The 21,278-nt window shown below is 38.1% G+C and overlaps 1 protein-coding gene across 9 annotated transcripts in view; it reads right to left on the bottom strand.

The window, feature by feature from the left end:
* The window catches only part of LOC130916723 (membrane-associated guanylate kinase, WW and PDZ domain-containing protein 2-like), a 368,356-nt gene that overhangs the window by 60,776 nt on the left and 286,302 nt on the right, over positions 1 to 21,278 (bottom strand). For all 9 annotated transcript variants that reach the window (XM_057837639.1, XM_057837641.1, XM_057837640.1 and 6 more), the window contains exons 10-11: positions 14,207 to 14,736; positions 13,953 to 14,121 (exon numbers count right to left, since the gene is read on the bottom strand). In XM_057837639.1, the coding sequence (XP_057693622.1) occupies positions 13,953 to 14,121; positions 14,207 to 14,736 (699 nt within the window). The remainder of the gene's footprint in view (positions 1 to 13,952; positions 14,122 to 14,206; positions 14,737 to 21,278) is intronic.

Genomic DNA, 21,278 nt, shown 5'->3' with positions numbered 1-21,278 from the left:
GCCTTGGAAATATATGTCTGTAAGTATTTTATGTTTACTATAACATATGGATGTGCAATATACAGTATGTTTACTTCTGTGGTGAAGGGTGATATGTACAGAACTTCATAAGTTGTGTTATAGAAGCCAGCTAATTCTTAAGGCTGGTAGCTCAAGCTAGTGTGCTATGCTTTACATATAATAGTCGTGTATATAAATGTATTGTGCAGTTTGTTGTATATTGAGTATTGAATATGTCTATTTTTCTGTTGTACTTTCACAATATTAAGACAAGTGTCTTCCCAAAAAAGCAAGAAAAGACCAAGTCTTGTGGTTTATGGAAGTGCATTCATTTTTAGATGGCTGTCGGGCAGTGCAGAAGTGAAACGCACTGTTTTGGGCAGTACATGTACTGTAATATTTTTGGCACGGTGTCGGTGGATTGGGATGTGTGCGTTTGTAAATCAAGCCCTCCCTTTCTGTGACGTCAGCTTAAGTGTGCCGCACGGCTAGTGAGAAACACATCTTAATAAGCCACTGTAAAGATGACAATCGCTTCGATGGTGTTTTAAAGATTGATATTGATTATTATAAGGAAAGCCATTAACCCTTTTTGCTCTAAGTTATTTTTGTCATGGGTGATGAACTTTACTATATAATGTTTGCATTTTAAAGTGTTAGTTATAAGTTAGTAAGTTATTGAGAGGCCTTTTGGTTATTGATAGGCTTGCTGAAAGTTGTTCCATGGACCAAGATCACAACAGTCCCCTTCCTGTAGCACCAAATATTTTTGTTTGATGACAAAACACAATACATGTTGGGTTTATGTTTTAGTTCAGTGCTCATTATTCAGGAAACACATCTTCAATTATATTGAATAATTGATTGTGATTGACTCAAATTATATTTATTTGAAATAAAAATATAAAATAAAAAATAAATATTGGCACTTTATTTGAAGTCAAGACTATTCTTGTCTTTGTTTTTTTCATAATAATGTTCATGTCATTATGAAAAATCTGGTAAGGTCAAAGGCAAAAATCTATGTTGAATCCACCACTAGTTTTTAAAATATTTTTTTAACCTCCAGGTGTTCAAAAACTTGGGTGAATATACATTTAAAAAAATTATATATTTATTATCGGTTATCGATATCGGCTCTGAAGAGCAGGAAGTTATCAATATCGGTATCTGTTTCAAAAAATGGATATCGTGCACCCCTATTATTTACATCTGTAGCGCTGCAATGCATGCTAGGAGGCAAGCTGGACAATAACAGTGTTGACAGCAGGTGGCAGCAGAGGTTGACCGTCTCCCCCAAAGGAGCAGTGATGGCCAAATGAAACTTCTTGAAGCAATGAAATCTTGCAGCCAATTAGTTCAAAGCTTCATGGTGGTCATTTGGTCTTATGACAGTTGTATGATGCCGCTGTCAAATAAAATATTACCGCTTAATATCTTTTGCTGTAAATATCCGATAATACAGTGAGGACAGATGCGGTTTTTAGTCCAGTGTGGCTCATCTATGAACAAATGCTGTTTTTGTGCCAAATTTGGTGGGTGGCGGCGTATAGTTAGGTGCCCTTTTTTTTACGCTATTTAACAAAATTCAATAAAGAAGAATTAACATCCATCCACGAAACAAATATATAAACATCACAGCAGACCTAAATTCTAGAATAACTGATATGCCCTTGTGAACTGACAGAACAGTTTTATTTATTTACCTGTCCTTTTTATGTTCAGCTCCTGCAAATGTTTTGTCATTTTTATTAATTTCATTAAACTGAGGCCAACTATAGCTACAATATGAAAACTTGTTTGATAGCCCTTCCTTAAAGGACCTTGTCCTCATTTCCCCCTACATTGAGCAGCGAGACAAATGTATAGTTGCGTCAAAACATTTCCTGTTATGTCAGGCTGATCGTCCCTGTGGGCTTATTCTCTTCCCTTGTTTGATAGGGGAACAACAGTGGTAAAGCCAGAGGGGGGAACGGCATCCTTGGGGGGCTTGTGCATGTTTTATGTTACGCAGCCGAGTTAAAATAGCACTCGAATATACAGTCATGTATCAGAAACAAAATATGTCTTTTCAAGTGTGTAATTTGTTACTGTATAAGGCGTGAACATTTTTTTCTTTAAATACTGTACACCACTGAATTAAACCTATAAAACTAAAATATAATTACGTGACAAAATAATGGTCAAAGTTCTAGCTGTGTACAGTGGTACCTCTACTTAAGAACGTATCTACAAACAGAATTTTTAGGTTATGAGTCAAGACACACCTTAATGGGAAAATATTGCCAATACAAGGCAAAAATACAGTACATTACTGTAAAAGATATGCGTGTACATCCTGCTTTCCGCTTTTAAATGTCGCGCCATAAAATCCTGCTGCCCTATGGGTCCATAATCGTTCCCATCATGCTTCAGTAACGCCATTGTGCTCTCCTATTGGCCTATGATCAATGTTGGTAATCTTACTTGGTGATGATAATGCACACTCCGCAGGAAAACGGTACATTATTTTCAATTAATTGTACCCACATGGACGCCACAAGCTGTATGTAAAAAAAAAAAAAAAAAAAAAAAAAAAAAAAAAAAAAAGTTGCCCGACAGTTTAAGATGGCACCTTGCGCCTAATTCAACCAAATTGTTGTAACGCGCACCTTTACATCCTCAGTAACTGTAATAGCGTTGCAAAGATGGGGAAAGTAATTAATTGGATTACTCACTACTGAAAAAAATAACGCAGTTAGAAACGCCATTACACTCTGTAGAAATATATTTCCATTTATTCACAATAATCACACGTGGAAAATGCCACTTACTTTTCTAACATATTCACAGAGGCCCTTTTTGTCTTCTTACCAGCGTATGTAATCTGATCAGGGTGGGGGGTTGTACATTTCAAGCAAGAGACCCTCCCCAGTGAGAAGGGAAGAAAAAGTTTAGGAGCTGAGAGGCGGGGGGCACTTTTTCTTTGTCTCCTGGTACCAGTAAAGTCTTGTCTTTTTTGTTTGTCTGTCTTTAAGTGTAAATTCTTTGTTCTTTTTTATTCCTGAATTCTGTGTCATCATCTCCTGTTCGTTATAAGAATAAAACAACCTGTAACAAGGATAAATCGACAATTTTCCTTCAATTATTAACAACACTGTCAGTATCACTTCTAAACATCTTTATCAAATTTGGAAGTCGAGGTCATGCCTACAGCGCTCTTCTCTCGACTGCCGGGGTTACTTTTGTTAAGTCGCACCTATGTCGCAGGTGAAGCCAAACTATTTGAAAAATGTGACTTATAGTCTGGAAAATATGATAGTTCCTTCAGATCAAAAAACCAGGCATTCCTTTTTTTGTGCATTTTTAATAATGTAAGGCGTTCATATATTTTAATGGGTTTTGCAGTCATAATGGCCATAAGAAGGAAATCGTAATGAAGAGGTGGCCTATGACGACGTCGAATTTGCGTGTTGCAGTATGATGCCGTGCACAGGCGTAACAGTATTTTTGTTGTTATAGTGGGCTCGACGTCTTCGCCAAAATAGCACAAATCTCCTCGCGTTTTTGTCTCACGAAGAGATTTTTTAAACCCACACACGGTTCACTACATTTAGTAGCACATTAGTGCACAGGTCTCCTCGCGTTTTTATGTCATGAAGAGTAAGATGGGCGATAGGCACCATGTTGAAAGAGAAGGTAGGATATTTTCTTACCTATCTATTTTATTATGTTCTATTATCTACTTCATTACAGGTATTAATGGTTAGGTTAAATCAGGGGTCAGCAACCCAAAATGTTGAAAGAGCCATATTGGAGAAGAAAAACAAAAAACAAATATGTCTGGAGCCACAAAAAATTGAAAGCATTATAATGAAGGTAACGCATTCTGTATGTATTTATATTAGCTATATTAGCCTAGTATCCAAATTCCTAAGTTGGCTACAAATACCGTATTGGCCCGAATATAAGACGGCCCTGATTATAAGATGACACCCTCTTTTTCAAGACTCAAGTTTGAAGAAAGACTTTTTGAACACCAAATTCATTTTTATACAGAAAATGATTACAGTACATCCGAAACAAATGATTATAACAAAATATTTGAGAGAAAAAGCATGTTATTTTGCCTCATTCAAATCTTAATATCTGAACATTTAAATATGTAAACTATAGACCAATCACATTCGTAAATGAATGGCTTCTGGTTTTTGAAATCTAAATAAACCAATCTATTGTGATAAAACAACAAATTTGCAATGACTGCATTAACCATCAAAGTGAAGTCTAACTGTAACTGTAGTCTTGAAACTAATCTGAATAAGGAAAAACATTGCAATAAAATAATGCTAACTGGTTAAACTTGAGAGTCGCTGAGATCTGTCATGACAGAACATCGCTTAAATGATATCTGGCGCCATCTAGCGTCTTGAATGGGGAGAGTAGCTGAGATCTGTCATGACAGAACATCGCTTAAATGATATCTGGCGCCATCTAGCGTCGTGAATGGGTATAATGTCTAGACCGCTAATAAAGGACGACCCCCTCTTTTTCAATCTTATTTCAATGCAAAAAAACACCGTCTTATTTTAGGGCCAATACGGTACATAATGAGCCTTCAAGATTACCGTAATTTCCACACTATAAGGCGCACCTGAAAGCCTTCACCAAAAGCTGACAGTGCGCCTTATAATCCGATGTGCCTTATGGATATGGATCAATATTGGTTAATCATGGCATGACATTCCATTTGGCTCAGATCCATCTCGTGGATGCATAACGCTACGCCAACCACTGCTACTACAACTGCGTCTACTACTACGGCTACTGCTACTGCATCTTATAATGCAATACGCCCTATAAATGAAAACGGTTTTTAAAATAGGCCATTCATTGAAGATGCGCCTTAAACTCCGATGCACCTTATAGCACGGAAAATACGGTAAATGTGTATTTTCCCTGCAGTTTAACTTCATTACAATATTAACGAATTAGAAGAAAGTTTGTGTCAGTGTTTGTCCTCCTACAGAAACCATATTAAACCCAAAAATATATTTCCTTCCCCCAACTTTTTCCATTTTCAAACATTTTTTAAACCACTCAAGGGAGCCACTAGGGCAGCGCTAAAGATAGCCACGGGTTGCTGACTCCCAGGTTAGGTACGTGGAATTAGTCAAATGTGTTTGGCTGTTATATTATTCCAGTTTTGACAGTCATACTCGACCACGAGTGACCTCTGATGATGATGATGACCCCGAATATAAAATTCAATGTGGCGTTTCAGTGGTGTTTGGGACGGATTAGGTCAATTACATGGAAAATGTGTCTCTACTTACAGAATTTTCAGGTTATGAGAATACTTCCAGAACCAATTAATTTCGGAAGTAGAGTACCACATTTTTTTTTTTTTAATCCTTGCAATACATATTTAACATCAGAAAATTATTTTTTATACTTCAGTCTAGGGACAATAGTATGAAACTAGCAGCAGAGTCGTAATATACAAAGTGACGTTTACAGTAACAAGTTTATTTGTGCTGAAATACATGTGCTTATACTTGAGTACTACTTTCAGGTACATCTAAAAAAAAATTGCTTACTAGCGGAACAATTAGATTAAAGACTGGCCTTGTTCAGAAAACTGACTGTGTAGTATTTAGCTTTTCTGACTTCTTCTGTTCTGTACTCAGTTCTAGGCCGGAATTTCTTGATTTTTCCCTGCTTGTAATGTGTAGGTTTTTTTTTTTTTTTTTATGGGCTTGACTCAATTTGGCACTAGTGATTGTCGTGACAACGCCTAACCACCAGGTGGCAGTTGGCGCCTCAGTCATGTTCCCCAAGATGCTCCACTGCTCAACCATCTGACACTTACACACATTTAACTCTCTGGTACACACTTCAATACTATCACTCACCACAACATCAATACGATCACTTGAGTTACATTTGGCAAGAGTTTGCTGACATCAGTCCAGAATGCTGCTCAATAATTATGCCGCGCATGCTCCAGGCTGACTGCTTGTCAGCTCCACGCTGTGCACGCTTTTGTCATTTGTGCAATTCTGATTCATTTTACACTTCAATTCATTAAATTTGCACAAGAGAGAGAGGCGAGCGTGAGCGCGCCTTCGCCGCTAATTAAATATAAACACATTGTCCTTATTGTGGCGCTATCATCTCAGAAACAATGCAAATTAACTGGCACTTTGTCACAGGGGGGGAAAAGGACAACTTTAAAACGTTCAAAATGAGATGGGGAACGTGAAATAATTCGTTTTAAAAGACCACGCAATCTCTTTGCATTAGATGTGGTTTGGGATTACCTCTCACATAAAAACGTTGCAACCCTTTTATAGATGCTTCAACAGCACTACAACTGAAACACTCTTACACAACTGAAACACTTTCATTGACTACTCCTAAAACACTCTAAAGTACTCTACTCACTGTCACATGCAAGAAATCCACTTCAGCATTTACAGGTAGTCCCCGGATTACGAACGAGTTCCGTTCCTACGCTGGCGACGTAACCCGAATTTCCGCGTAAGTCGGAATAGTATACCACCCGAGTGCTATTTTAGACCGTGACGTCGCATCATAAAGCAGAAGTGGGACATTATAGACCCGCCCTTGCATGCAAAGCATTATATTTCTGCTACTTTTCTCCAGTAATCTTTCAAAAATGAACATGCCGATCAAACATTGCTGTTATGGAACTTGTAGAAACGACTCTAGACATTACAACATAAGAAGGATGTTTTCTTCATACGTGTCCTAAAACCAAAAACTTGGTGGAACAACTGTGAAGAATGGATCAACTTGCGCGGACGTTCAACGCCAGCAAGGTGTAGTCATTCATGTTTCATATGCAGTAAACATTTTGTTGGGTTGGCATAGTCCTTCAGAGGACAAAGAGCTAAGCAATTTTGATATTTTTTACTTATTTCTTAGCGTAGCGTTTTGCCATGCTGCTTCTGTCTGACAATGAATGACCTGAAAAGAAATAAAATGGTATCTGACAGCCACTGTTACCTTTTCTGTTGTTAAAAAAACAACTTTAATAAGGGTGAGGTGTAAATAAATTATAGAAGATTTGTTATTAATGAAAAAATTAAGTGTTCGTTGGCTGTCAATGAGTAGCATTTGCGATCGCTACACAAAAATAGAAATGTAAATTGCCCAAAAGAACGGTCAGAGACGTAAGACAACCAGAGGATATAATATATAAGATAGACAGGGCATATGGTGGTAAAGGATAGATTATTGAAACAGGAGAATTTCATTGCCAGTGGCGTAAGAAAAATGTGTCGATAAAAAAGCTAACTCTGGATCAGGTCGGCTCGTCTTTTTTCAGCCCTCGAGACTCAAGCCATCTCTTTAACTGAACATTTGTATGTTCGTCCACATCTTTACCAGTGAATTTGGCGCCAGGGACATCATTTTCGGACAGAATTGGTAGGTTTAGATCTGTAAGCATCTCCTTCGTACACTATTTCCATTCATTAACTATTGGGGACAAACTGCAGCGTGTCCCCCCTTAGCAACATCAGCTAACGTCATAAATATTGATGAGCGGAACCCTTTAAAAATTCAAAATAACTATCCAAAAAGTAAAAAAAGTATAGTATTTTGTTTAATGGTGGTGGATGAACTGCCTTCTGGAGGCAGCGTTGCGTCTGGCTGGACAGTTGTTCAATAACACTTCCATACAGGAACACTCAGACATCTGACACTACTGTGCTGTAGTTTGGCTCACCTAAGGCAGTAAGTTGTTTTAGCTAATATATGTTTGTGTATGCATTTGTAATTAAGTTTAGAGCTACAGTTTGTGGAGTTACGTGTGAGCGATTTGATTGAGAATTGAAAATACATTAGCATTCGTAGCATTTAAACTAGTGGACCTTTGTGATGCAAATTAGGCTAATTTAATTTACTAAATTTACATATTGATCAGACTAGATGGACGTTTGAACACCAGTCGTTTTGTGTCGAGTGTTTTATTGTTAAAATGCATGCCGTTTTGAACATATGTGTATATATGTGTATTACAGCTAAAGATGTCCCGATCGATCAGGTCCGATCACGTCATTTTCAAAGTATCGGAATCGGCAAAAAAATACCGGACATGCCTTTTTTTAATATATATATATTTTTTCTAATTAAATCGTTTTCTAATTGTATTTAACGTTACAGACAAAATGTCTTACATTCATCCAGAGTCTTTAGTTTTGGCTTAAAGTAGGGCTATCAAATTTATATTTTTAAATTAATTACGTTAAAATATTTAATGCAATTAACGCATGCGATGCACGATCCACTCATGCATTAAATCTATAATGGCGCCGTTTCGCCTATATATAGAGCTAAAAGGCAGCATAAAATGAGTAGAGAGAATTTTGGCAGTCTTTGGAGCCTTTTTTTAATTGGCTAAAGCCTTAAAATCCCTCTCTCAACAATTAGAAATATCGTGGGAAGCAATGTGGGGAAGAAAGGTAGTGGTTGATCTTTTCATTAACACCCTATGTTACTTCCCAACGCAGAGAAGATATATCAATTGGTGCCACTACGCACAGTCATGGTTGCACTTCTCATCATGCATTTGGTCAGAACAGTTAAATGGCTACAGTACCATTTACTGAAAGCTCAGCAAATACACTAGATGGCAATATTTAGTCACAATATACAAAGTCACATTCATCCTTTAAGAATTACAGTAATTTTCGCACTATACGGCGCACCTGACTATAAGCCGCCCCCCACCAAATTTGGCACAAAAACGGCATTTGTACATACACAAGCCGCACTGCACTATTAGCCGCAGCTTTCCTCACTGTATTATTGGATATTTACACCAAAAGATATTAACCAGTAGCACTTCATTTGACAGCGGCATCATACGGCTGTCATAAAACCAAATGAACCAAATGAAGTTTCATTGCTTCAAGAAGCTTCATTTGGCTATCAATGCTCCCTTGGGGGAGACAGTCAAAGTCTGATGCCACCTGCTGTCAACACTGTTGTTGTCCAACATGCCTCCTAGCATGCATTGCAGCACTACAGATTAAATAACAATCAAAATTCGTGTTCTGTGCTAATTATGTCTTCAGTTACTGTTCCAGTTGTTTCATTAATTGCTAGTTATGGTATTTGGTAACAGCTTATTTGACAGTGACGCTATTAGACCATCATGATTATGACATGACTCTGTCATGAGCATTAATGAATGCTTATAACAGATGCCATTTAGTGTTATCCGGCAAATTGTCTCACTTTTGAATGGATGTAAAAGATCCAAGCTGGAAATGAATGGAGTTAGTGACATAATTTGCCGGATGACACTTGATGACATCTGTCATAAGCATTCAGTAATGTCCATGATTGTGCCATGTCATAATTATACGATCTTATGACCCTGTCAAATAAAGTGTTACCTATTAACCAAAATAAATCACTTGACTATAAACCGCAGGGTTCAAAATGAAGGAAAAAAGTAGCGGCTTATAGTCCGAAAATTACAGTACAAATCTTTCTATCCGTGGATCCCTCTCACAGAGAGAATGTTAATAATGTAAATGCCATCTTGAGGATTTATTGTCATAATAAACAAATACAGTACTTATGTACTGTATGTTGAATGTATATATTCGTCCGAGTTTTATTCATTTTTTTCTTAATGCATTGCCAAAATGTATATGATCGGGGGAAAATTATCGGGAATGATTGGAATTGAATCGGGAGCAAAAAAAAGCAATCGGATCGGGAAATATCGGGATCGGCAGATACTCAAACTAAAACGATCGGGATCGGATCGGGAGCAAAAAAACATGATCGGAACAACTCTAATTACAGCTTTACAAATTGTCAAATGTGAAAGAAGTTAAAAGCTTCAAAAAGCACAATTGCCTTGCTTGATGTCTGTAAAGCTGACCAACTTCACGTTTAGTGAGGATAGAACGCGTCATATTAATAAAGTAAAAAATAAGATAATGTGAGGTACAATAAGGTACTGTTTATGTGACAACCCCCCCCCCCCCAAAGAAAACGAGTGGATTGCGAAAGTCGAGTACGTCGTAACCCGGGGCCTACCTGTATTCGATATCCAACATTTACTCATTAACTGCCAGTAATGGCAATTGACATCCAATCTATTTGAACTGGGAAGCCTGGTAGTGGTCCTTCAAGTCTAGCCCTCCCAGGTCAAATAGATTGGACGGTGCACTTGATTTTAATTCTTAACATAGAAAAAATTTGAATTAAACGTTGTGTGTATGTAAAACAACCACACTTAGCGTTGCCTTGGAAAAGCAAATTTAGCTAAATGCTAACAAACAGCGTCGGTGTCACAGTGGTATAACACTTTGAGCAACAAATATTTGAACGCAAACTGCAGCACAACACGCGCAGACAGACAATGTAAAAAAAACTTGCATATATTCTTTATCTTCTGTCAAGAATAGCTAACAACCATCCAACAATTTACCGATGCTCTCAATTTACATACTGTAACTGTTTAACCATATTTCATATGTCTATTGGTACGATTACATCAGATGAAGCAGGACTACTAATATTTATTTTTTAATCTTATCTATTTCAATATCCTTGTAGTCAAGGGTTTTGTAAATGCACTTTTTCATCAGTAATACTTTATACATTTTATGAAGGTTTTTCTTTTTCTATTGTTTGATATCAATATAATTTCGGCACGGATAATAAAAGAAAAAAAGGTTTTTTTCTTTGAATACAATTGGCCACCGAGAAAGATAATTATACGTATTTTCTAAAGTTAGGCCAATCAATGGAAATCCTGATTATACATAACAACCAGATAATTACTATTCTCGTTTTCTTCTGGTAATTTCGTAAGGGTGAACTATAGCTTTAAAGTTGACATTATGCACACTGCACTGCCAGCTAACTCATAAAAGTATCCTAATTATAGTAATTGTGGGGGGAAAAAAATACTTCTTTAAAACTAGTCGAAATGTAGATTGACTCCTCAAACGCAAGCAAGGAGTTCAGCACCAAGGAATTTTAGTGTCCTTTCACTAAAATGAATGCTTCTCTTGCCATGTCATAGCATGTTGTCAAATGCATTTTAACGCTTTTTGTAGCTTCTCTGCTCCAAAATCTTTGACCTTTTAAAATCAAACAAGCCTGCAGTTTGAAGAGTCCTCGGTCAGAGGTTGTTCATATTTCCAAAGGGATGAAGACCAAAGAACGTTTCTGCTCAGCACCCTGAAGTGTCGTCATGACCTTTTACTTTCTGGATTTTCACTTTAGTAGCTGAAGGGACTTGAGATCAACCAGTTATGACTTATGAGTGCACTAACATACCTATTTTGATTTACGAGTTGTCAAATAGTAGATTTTCTTCACGTATGGTATAATATCAGAACTTAAGTGTCTTATATCTTTTTAAAAATAGTTAAAATAGATTCTTCAAGCCTAATTCATTGTCCAGCAATAATAAGTGACAACATATTGACAAATTATCCTTTTTTGTTTAATCATTGATTCAGCTACGGCAATTTAAATAGTTCCGTGAACTGTGCAACAGCCGAGTTAGCTGTTAGCGTGGTTAGCATGGCATACTAAGAAGTAGAGGTCGACCGATGTAGGGTTTTCAAATGCCGATTTTTAAAACATTTTTCAGCCGATTGCCGATATACTTTTTAAAAAAAAGCACATAAATTATAACGGCATTTTTAAAAAAAAATTGCTTCGACAGCTTCAAATTTACAATGATGACCTCAGACTTAAAAGATTAATTCGGTCTAGTGCTACCAAACCAAGGAACGCAGCACTTCTTTTCATAATTATACACACTCAGCAAGAACAATGTATTATTTTCAAAAAAATTAAACCGACCAGGACGTCACAACGAGATGTAAACAAGTGAGAGTTTATGAGGATGCCCTCCATGCTAAAGCTAATGCTAATGTGAATGCTACGCTAATGCTACAAGTTACAATTGGAGTGAAAGCATCACCCAGCAAATACCTTAAAAGGCAAAAGCAACATTGCATATTCTCTCATACAAGATAAAAAAAAATCTTCAAACTGCTACAGGGTCCTTCCGGGGTACTACTGTGAGTCAACGGCGGCCACAGTTGCCCACACAGATGCCTGATAAAAATCCTTTTTTATCGGCTTATTTTTTTGTTTGCTAATCGGCCGATTTTTTTGTTGTTGTTGTTAATCGGTCGATGGCATATGTTGAAAAAAAGTCCATATATCGGCCCAACATATCTGTCGGCCGATATATCGGTTGAGCCATAGCATCAGCTTCAATAACAGCAAAATGAACGTTGTTTTAATTTAAAGTATGTTAAACAAATAGTCATCTTTTTTGCAAGTCTTATGATATTAAATCTGAATTGAATCTGACAAAGTTGTCTGGAAATGCTAATTGAAGTGGATCGACTTGATAACTAACAATATGTGACTGGCTTCTTGCCTTCTTCTGCATCTGATGGCCATTTATACTTGAAAACAATGGTATTTTGTGATATATGTCTATATTAGGGCTTCAGCTATTGATTATTTTAGTAGTCGATTAATCAAAGAAGTAGTTAGTTCGACTAATCGAGTAATCGGATAAGGAACATAAAAAATAAAATACCTGAGCGGAGCTCAAATGGTATAAAAAAATAAATAAATGATATAAGTACAAAAAATTAACAATTGCCTAACTTACATGGCAAAAGTCCGCTAGCTTAAATGCAATAAAATGCTCACTTTTTTTTTTTTTTTTAACAATGCTCTTAACAAATGGTTCAAACACATAAAAAAACAAAACACAAAAAAACATTAGCTCAAACAAAAACCTAGCTTTTGTTGGTCTTAACAGGGAGCAGCTGGATTTAGCCATGTGAAATGAGTCAAATTTCATATCCACTGTTGCCACTACAGGGCAGTGTATCCTCCCAAATTAATAAAACTGAATGCAAACACTTTCAAAACAAACCGTTGCAACGCCACTTCAATTAAAATAATTTACTCGAAGCAGCAAAATTTATTTCTAATCTTTTTTCTAATCGTATTACTTGAGTTAATCGATTAATCGTTGCAGCACTAGTCTATATTTTAGCATGCTTTTAATTAACAACCAAATTGTCGAGTTGGATAACAGCTGAGCATTCTGAATAACTGAAAATGATCATTTAAAACACCTCTGAAGCAGAGTGATATGGAAAGGTTGACTATAAAGCCTCAATCATACTGCTTGGTTAATACCGTATTGGCCCGAATATAAGACGGCCCTGATTATAAGACGACCCCCTCTTTTTCAAGACTCAAGTTTGAAAAAAGACTTTTTGAACACCAAATTAATCTTTATACAGAAAATGATTACAGTACATCCGAAACAAATGATTATAAATATATATTTGAGAGAAAAACCATGTTATTTTGCCTCATTCAAATCTTAATATCTGAACATTTAAATATGTAAACTAAAGTGCAATCACATTCGTAAATGAATGGCTTCTGGTTTTTGAAATGTAAACAAACCAATCTATTGTGATAAAACAACTAAATTGCAATAACTGCATTAACCATCAAAGTTAAGTCTAACTGTAACTGTAGTCTTGAAACAAATCTGAATAAGGAAAAACATTGCAATAAGAAATTGCAAACTGGTTAAACTTGAGAGTAGCTGAGCTCTGTAATGACAGAACATTGCTTCAATGATATCTGGCGCCATCTAGCGTCGTGAATGGGTAATGTAAGACGACCCCCTCTTTTTCACTCTTATTTCAATGCAAAAAACACCGTCTTATATTAACTAACTGTTCTTTATTAATGCATTACTTGCCAATGAGGGCAATAGATGTCCAACCCATTTTGAGAGGTCAAAATGGATTAGACATCTATCGCAGTCAATTGTTTTTAAAAGTGATTATTCACTGTTAGCCCTCGCAATTCTATGGCTTTCAATAGCAGTAAATCAGTTAAACTTTGTGTCCCACCTGTTGCCGCTCTCTGAATTAGCAATGTAGCTTCAGCTCCTACAGGACACTCTTTGAGCATTTCCACCACACGTCCGTGTCCGGCCGCCGCCACCGACTGCTGATTGACCTCCAGGATCAGATCGCCCTCGATCAGGCCCGATGCTGCCTGCGAGCCAGGATCCAGCACCTGCTAGCGCAACCTCACGTTAGCCTCAGACTATTAAGTCCTCACTGAGTCTAATCAAAACTTTACTGAATTTGTGATACTTTACCTGTTTGACTCGCTGACCAGTGGGACTGTCTGCAATGGTGAACCCGAATCCTTCCGCTCCTTTCACCATGGTAACAGTCAGCAGCTCAGCCGGCTGTGCGGTCGCCCCGGCAACGCCCGCCGTACCCGATGATGCCATGGATACGTTGTCATCGTGCGGTGTGAGCGCAGACGCCGAGCCGGGCGTGGTGGGCGGCAGCGAAGAGCCGTCCAGGTGCGTGTCCCCGGGGTGGGACACCCCAGCCTGCGCCAAAGCCTGAGCGGGCAGCTGAGAGCTCAGGGACAGATACTCTAGATAAGGATCATAGCTGTTGCGACCGTTGACCACAAGGGGACGATGCTCCATCCCGATGGGCGTCATGGAGCTGCCGGTTGTGGCGTTGGGATCTTCAGGTTCGAAGGGCAGCGGGTAGCCCCTGCAGAGTACTAAGGTGACGCTCTGGCCGATGGGCACAGACTGGAAGAGCTTGACCACGTCGGCGTGTGTGGTGCCCAGAACGCAGATGTCGTTTACGTACACGATGACGTCACCTGAAAGAAATATGGATCAGCACTGTCAGGCATACTATATCCTTTATCACAGATTTTAAAAAAAATTTACGAGCGCTCTATGGTGCACACGCATACACAACTGCTAGGTTCATACCACAGGTCTTAATGCACAATTCCGATTTTTTTTTCTCATATCTGTATTTTTTTGGTGTGCCAGTTCAAACTGCCTTTGTCCATTGAGCCTGTTCAAGTATCATGCATGCGCACTACAGTCCCTGACAAAAGTATTGTCGCTTATCCATTTTGTAGAAACAATTGCTAATATCCTGACTTTTAATTATTCAATTGGTTTCAGAAATTGCTTATATGAAAGTTAAGACCCTCCCAAATGATGTTGAATGTACAAAAATATATTTGTTTCACTGAAAGAAGATTTATCATTTAATAATAAATGGGTGGAAAACAACATAAATAATCCAAAATATCAACAAATCTTAGCTGGCTCTTACATTCCTAACCATAAAAAGGCACAAATTCTGCAGCAGGATGGTGCTCTATCGCATACTTCAATCTCTACCTCAAAGTTCCTCAAGGTAAAGAAGATCAAGATCCTCCCGAATTGGCCAGCCCAGTCACCAGACATGATCATCATTGAGCATGTCTGGGGTAGGATGAAAGAGGAAGCATGGAAGACGAAACCCAAGAATGTTGATGAACTCTGGGAGGCATGCAAGACTGCTTTCTTTGATGTTCCTGATGACTTCATCAATAAATTTTATGAATCCTTGCCGAACCGCATGGATGCAGTCCTTCAAGCCCATGGAAGTCATACAAAATATTCAATTCGGATCTCACAGCAACACTACTTAATTCGGTTATGTTATGTAACATATATTTTTGTATTTGAGGTACATTTTTGTGCAATTTTCACACTACTTTCTGTAGGCGACAAAACATTAGTCTAGCCAAAATTTGACCTTTATGACATTAAATGATAAATCTTATTTCAGTGAAACAAATATATTTTGTACATTCAACATCAATTGGGAGGGTCTTAGCTTTCGTATGAGCCATTTCTGAAACCAATTGAATAAATAAAAGTCAGGTTATTAGCAAATGTTTCTACAAAATGGATAAGCGACAAGTCTTTTGTCAGGGACTTGTAATTCGCAGTCCAAGATTAGCTGAGCAAACTGACTCGCATGTGCAGGAGCATCAAAACAAATGAGTACACGTGACGCGCACACACATATACGGACAATTTGCCCCGAATGACGACCGTGTAAGCACTCTTGAAATATTGCTCATTTGGAGCATAGAGAAAACCGAACATTTTCAGGCTTATCCTCAACTCATTTTATTTTTTTTTGATGACTGTTGCCAAAACTGCCCCTTCCCCATAAGCCGCGTTCAAGCTAGCCGCCAACGCTAATGCACAGCAGCACCGGTACCGAAGCGCCCTGTCTCTCTCGCTCTTTGCGGACATAATTGCTGCATGAATTCCGATTTGGGGGACTTGACAGTTCAGACCGCAACCACATTCTGGAAAAATGTGGCCCAGATCGGATTTTAACCACATACGAATGGATTTGATATGGTCCACTGTTATGTGACTTTTCCCATTCAGACCATCAAGTTGATGCCTCACTTGAGGCAGCACAAATAAAAAAAATCAGATTCATGCATTAGGACCTGCGGTATGAACAGTGTTGTCACAGATTACTTAAAAAAAGTAATTTAATTACTGACTACAGTATTCTTCATTTTACAAAATAGTAACGCACAGGCACTAAGGAAACTAACTTTAATCGGATTACTGGCTTGGAAAAATGAACGAGTTAGATTGCTCGTTACTAAAAGAAAGTAATCAGATAACAGTAACGCGTTACTTTACGCGTTACTGACAACATTGGGAATGAACCTAGCCAATTTTTATTACACGAGCCTTAGAGTGAACGTTTCTGAGGTGAAGGTTTACTCGTAAATCATTTGGCAAATATTCCAAAATACTGTATTTTAAATAAACTTCATATATTGCGCTTAGTGGGCGCAGTATCTCACAGTCATCCCTCCTATATATTTGTTTATGTTCTTAGAAGAAGGACTCATATGACTGCAGCTTTTAGTGTCATTTACTGTATTTGTGAAAATATTTCTGATTATTTCTGGTCTGTATGAATGTATTACACTGACCTGTTGGCAAAGGTGCGTAAAGGGTTGTTGGCATTTAACTCATTGGCAGTCACTGATGGAGATAAACTAGATCTGCTTTGAAATTAACTGTTTTTATTTATTGAGCACATAGTAATCTTGGCATATGACCACTTACAACAATCAAACTAAGGAAACCATACCTAACATAGGAGTGATGGTTGTCCAATCCATTTTGACTGTGACGTCCCAGTCAAAATGGACGTCTAGCGCCGTGAATGGTACTGAGCATTCCAACCATCCCATTTCAAATGCATTTGACGTCTATTGCTTACAGTAAATTAATTTAAAGAGGAAAGTAGATATCAGATATATTTGAAAAACTAAGAATATTGCAAGAAATTTGCTTCCTTATCCAAAACCTGATAAATGACCGAACGATCGGTCACAAAAAAACTACAAATTTTGAATTTTGAGTACAACATTAAACCCTTTTTGCAATAACTGTATGATTCAATCCAATAAATAGATAAAAAACATAATTTTCATGGGTTTCTATTGGCTAAAAGTGGAAAAGATAGAGCCAAAAGGTATAATTTGATTTTAACAGTGTATTGTTTAGGTATTAATGTATTGCCAACTGGAAACGAGAAACACAAAAAAATTCCACCCTCGGGAAGCATCATTAAATTTGCATGAACTCAGCGCAGTCCAAAAATGGAGCGATGTGGACATAAATGTCCAGCATAGCGTCCAGATGGTCTATTAATTTACTTCCCATATTGTGCACATATTGTTAGTGTGGCAAAGCAGGGCGAATTGAAGTGATGGAAGAGCCATCTTTTCACAACTGAAGACATCCAGTATGGTCTCAGAAAAACAAGCACAAGTGTGCTACAGCACATTACAGGCTAAGATGAAGAGCACGCATGTCCTTGACTGGCTAACTCGTAATTAGTGTTGCTTCGATACCAGTATCAGAGAGGGCCCCAATTCGATATTAAAACCCGGGCCAATTTTGTCCGAATTTGCATGCCTTTTATGTTGCCTTTATATTCCAAAAAAAAAAAATAAAATAAAAAAAGGTCACAAATGGCCTGGTTGGGTCCCTTTCTTCAGGACAACATAACCTTAATGTCCAAACTGTTGTTTTCTTCACTGACCAATTATAATCATCATTTTGGATGACAATAAACTAGTTCAGTTCATTTTCAAAACAGGTTAGCAAACATGTGTCATCTACTAGCATAAGTGATTATCACGTGAACTAAGCTAATTTACTAGCGTGGTATTATGACACTGACTGTGGACGTAATACCAGCATCAGGATTGACACCAAATTGAAGAAGCATTACAAAAAAAACAACTATTGGTGCGATATTCCAAAACACGCACCTTAAAGTCAGGCAAACGATGAGTCTAACGCAGGAGACAACAAAAGGACGACTTTGTCTTTGAACTTTGTAATGCTGCTGTAATCTGCTGTTGAGCCGCTGTTGCTGGTCGAAAAAACGGTCTCGCTTCCACATCAGCTAGCTTCCTCTGACCGATGAACTTGGAAGCATGCTACTTTGAAGTGCTTACTTGAAAGCATGTTCCTTCCTCCCTATGACTAATCACGTGACATAGCTCAATTTGCTGCTACAATAACATTTTGGCCTCTGAGAGCATCCGACCAAGCCATGATAGCAATTATTTTACATTCAAGCCAGTAGTTTAGAACTAAGAGGATTAAAAAAAAATTATGTATGTTTTCAAAACGTTCTAAACGCCGATACCACACAGTAAAGTAGCGGAATCGGTATCAGCGCAAAAAAAATAAAGAATGGCGAAGTTTATTCAACATGGCTAGCGCGAGACAGACTGTTGTCAATGACTTGTGTCGATTTGTTTCTGGTAATTTAAAACTGATTTCACCGTGGATTGGAACATAATTTCGGCTCTCCCGTTCGCCATCTGTGTTGTTGTGGAGACGATTTCCGACGCGCAAGAGTGACGGTGCTCCTTAAGAACACGTAACGCAAATAATCGAACCTGATTGGACGGATGATTTCGTTCGCCTCGAGAGGTCATTAAGGAGCTGGGTCCCAGACAATTCTCGCAGTGTTTGAAAAATACAGGGACAACCGTCTGGCCGTGCCAGGCAAATGACGTTGGCCCTCTTGCTGGTGCTGCAGAAGGAGGGATGGGCTTCACGGGCTTTTCTCTACCCTGATTGGCTGGGGAAGGGCCGTGGCCCTGGGGCGGCTCCCGAGCGGAATTTACACTCATCTGCAGGACTATCACATGTACTAGGTGCAATTAGACACACTCAAGTAGAGAAACTCGGTGTCAGGATTAGCGATCAGGCAGCATAGAATAGGATGCCAACATATCCAGACTCACAAGGGATTTACACAAATACTGGGTTCTTCACCTCACATGGCTGATTTGTGTACACTTCAGCCTTCCCAATCACTTATCTTTCTGACCCCTCCCCCTCTTTCTCCTTGGTCAACAGGCCCTCCCACATGGTGTCAACCGGAAATACGACTAGCTAACAAGAGCACCAACATATTCATAGTTAGTGTAGGCGTTCAATATATTTTTTGTTCTTACTTTTAACCCCTTTCTTCTTTATTTTTTAATATACGTATCGGCAAAAGTATCGGCATTGGCACAGTTAGGTTGCGGAATCGGTATCAGGAGTGAAAAAATGGTCCCGGTTCAACACTACTCTTAACCAGTGTTGTTAATTAATTAATTTGTTAAAGATTAATTAATTACAGTTACAAATTACTTCTCCCAAAAATTAACTGAGTTACTAACTCAGTTACCTGAATGTAAGCGTAAATAGTTACTTGGCAAAGTAACTGGTGTTAGTTTTCATGTTGTTGTTGTTGTTTTTTTTTTTTTTGAATTAAGGCGAAATGGGTCTGACTGCAACCACGCCTCATACAAGTACGCCCCTCCAAACCACGCCAGCTGTTGTTATGGTGGCGGAAAGAATTTGTTTACTGTACTATGTGAAGTTCAAAGGGTTTTTGGGACAATAGGCCTTAGCCCAATTCTTTAGTCTATACTTATCTAGACACAGGGGTATTGCGGATATTGCGATAACTAGATTGTAACCTTTGCTATGTTTGGAAGTCATTTCATGTTGTGAATCAACCGTTAAAGTTGTTAAAATTGCTTCCATTATTGCATTAGTTCCCTTCTGTCTACTTTCCACATGTAAAAGTTTTAAAACTGTGTCATTATTTAAAGATAGATTCAAGTCAAGATTTTGCCGATTTAGGAGTATTTTAGATAAAAGTTACTTAGGTCCGCTAGAAAGGTTCTCTACAACAGAGCCTTCCTGAGAAGTCTACTGCTTTAAGATGGCGGCTGTTTACTAACGCCGGCGAGAATCCCTTCGCATCTAGTGCTCTATACGTGTGCTAACGCCGTCGAGTCTGTCATTTCGCATCTAGTTCTACATACATTTGATAACTACAGTAGCATCATGTGGGCATGGTTTGTAGGCTATCGGCTACAGTCAGCTATTATTTGAGCCACCTAGCATCGAGTTTGCAACGGTGTCACAACTCCAGTCCCTCCTCCCTACTCCCGCTCTGCTCTCTCCGTGAGTCCGTGTCTCTCAGACTTTTCTCACGTCATTCAACCAACGTAGTAGCGCATAGTAACGCACGCCTTTACAATAGTAACAATAACAGCGTTGCAAAGATGAGAAAAGTAATTACTGTATTGGCCCGAATATAAGACGGCCCTGATTACAAGACGACCCTCTTTTTCAAGACTCAAGTTTGAAAAAAGACTTTTTGAACACCAAATTCATTTTTATTCAGAAAATAACTACAGTACATCCGAAACAAATGAGTATAACAATATATTTGAGAGAAAAAGCATGATATTTTGCCTCATTGAAATCTTAATATCTGAACATTTAAATATGTACACTAAAGTTCAATCACATTCGTAAATGAATGGCTTCTGGTTTTTGAAATGTAAATAAACCAATCTATTGTGATAAAACAACAAAATTGCAATAACTGCATTAACCATCAAAGTGAAGTCTAACTGCAACTGTAGTCTTGAAACAAATCTGAATAAGGAAAAAATTGCAAAAAAATCATCCAAACTGGTTAAACGAAAGAGTAGTTGAGATCTGTCATGACAGAACATCGCTTCAATGATATCTGGCGCCATCTAGCATCGTGAATGGGGAGAGTAGCTGAGATCTGTCATGAAAGAACATCGCTTCATTGATATCTGGCGCCATCTAGCGTCGTGAATGGGAAGAGTAGCTGAGATCTGTCATGACACAACAGCCCTTATATCTGGCGCCATCAAATATAAGACGACCCCGTCTTTTTCAGTATGATTTCAATGCAAAAAACACCGTCTTATAGTCAGGCCAATACGGTAATTAGATTACTCACTGCTGAAAA

The sequence above is a fragment of the Corythoichthys intestinalis genome, chromosome 5, assembly GCF_030265065.1.
Source record: "Corythoichthys intestinalis isolate RoL2023-P3 chromosome 5, ASM3026506v1, whole genome shotgun sequence".
NCBI classification, from domain to species: Eukaryota; Metazoa; Chordata; class Actinopteri; order Syngnathiformes; family Syngnathidae; genus Corythoichthys; species Corythoichthys intestinalis.
This window is presented reverse-complemented; position numbering and strand designations above follow the sequence as displayed.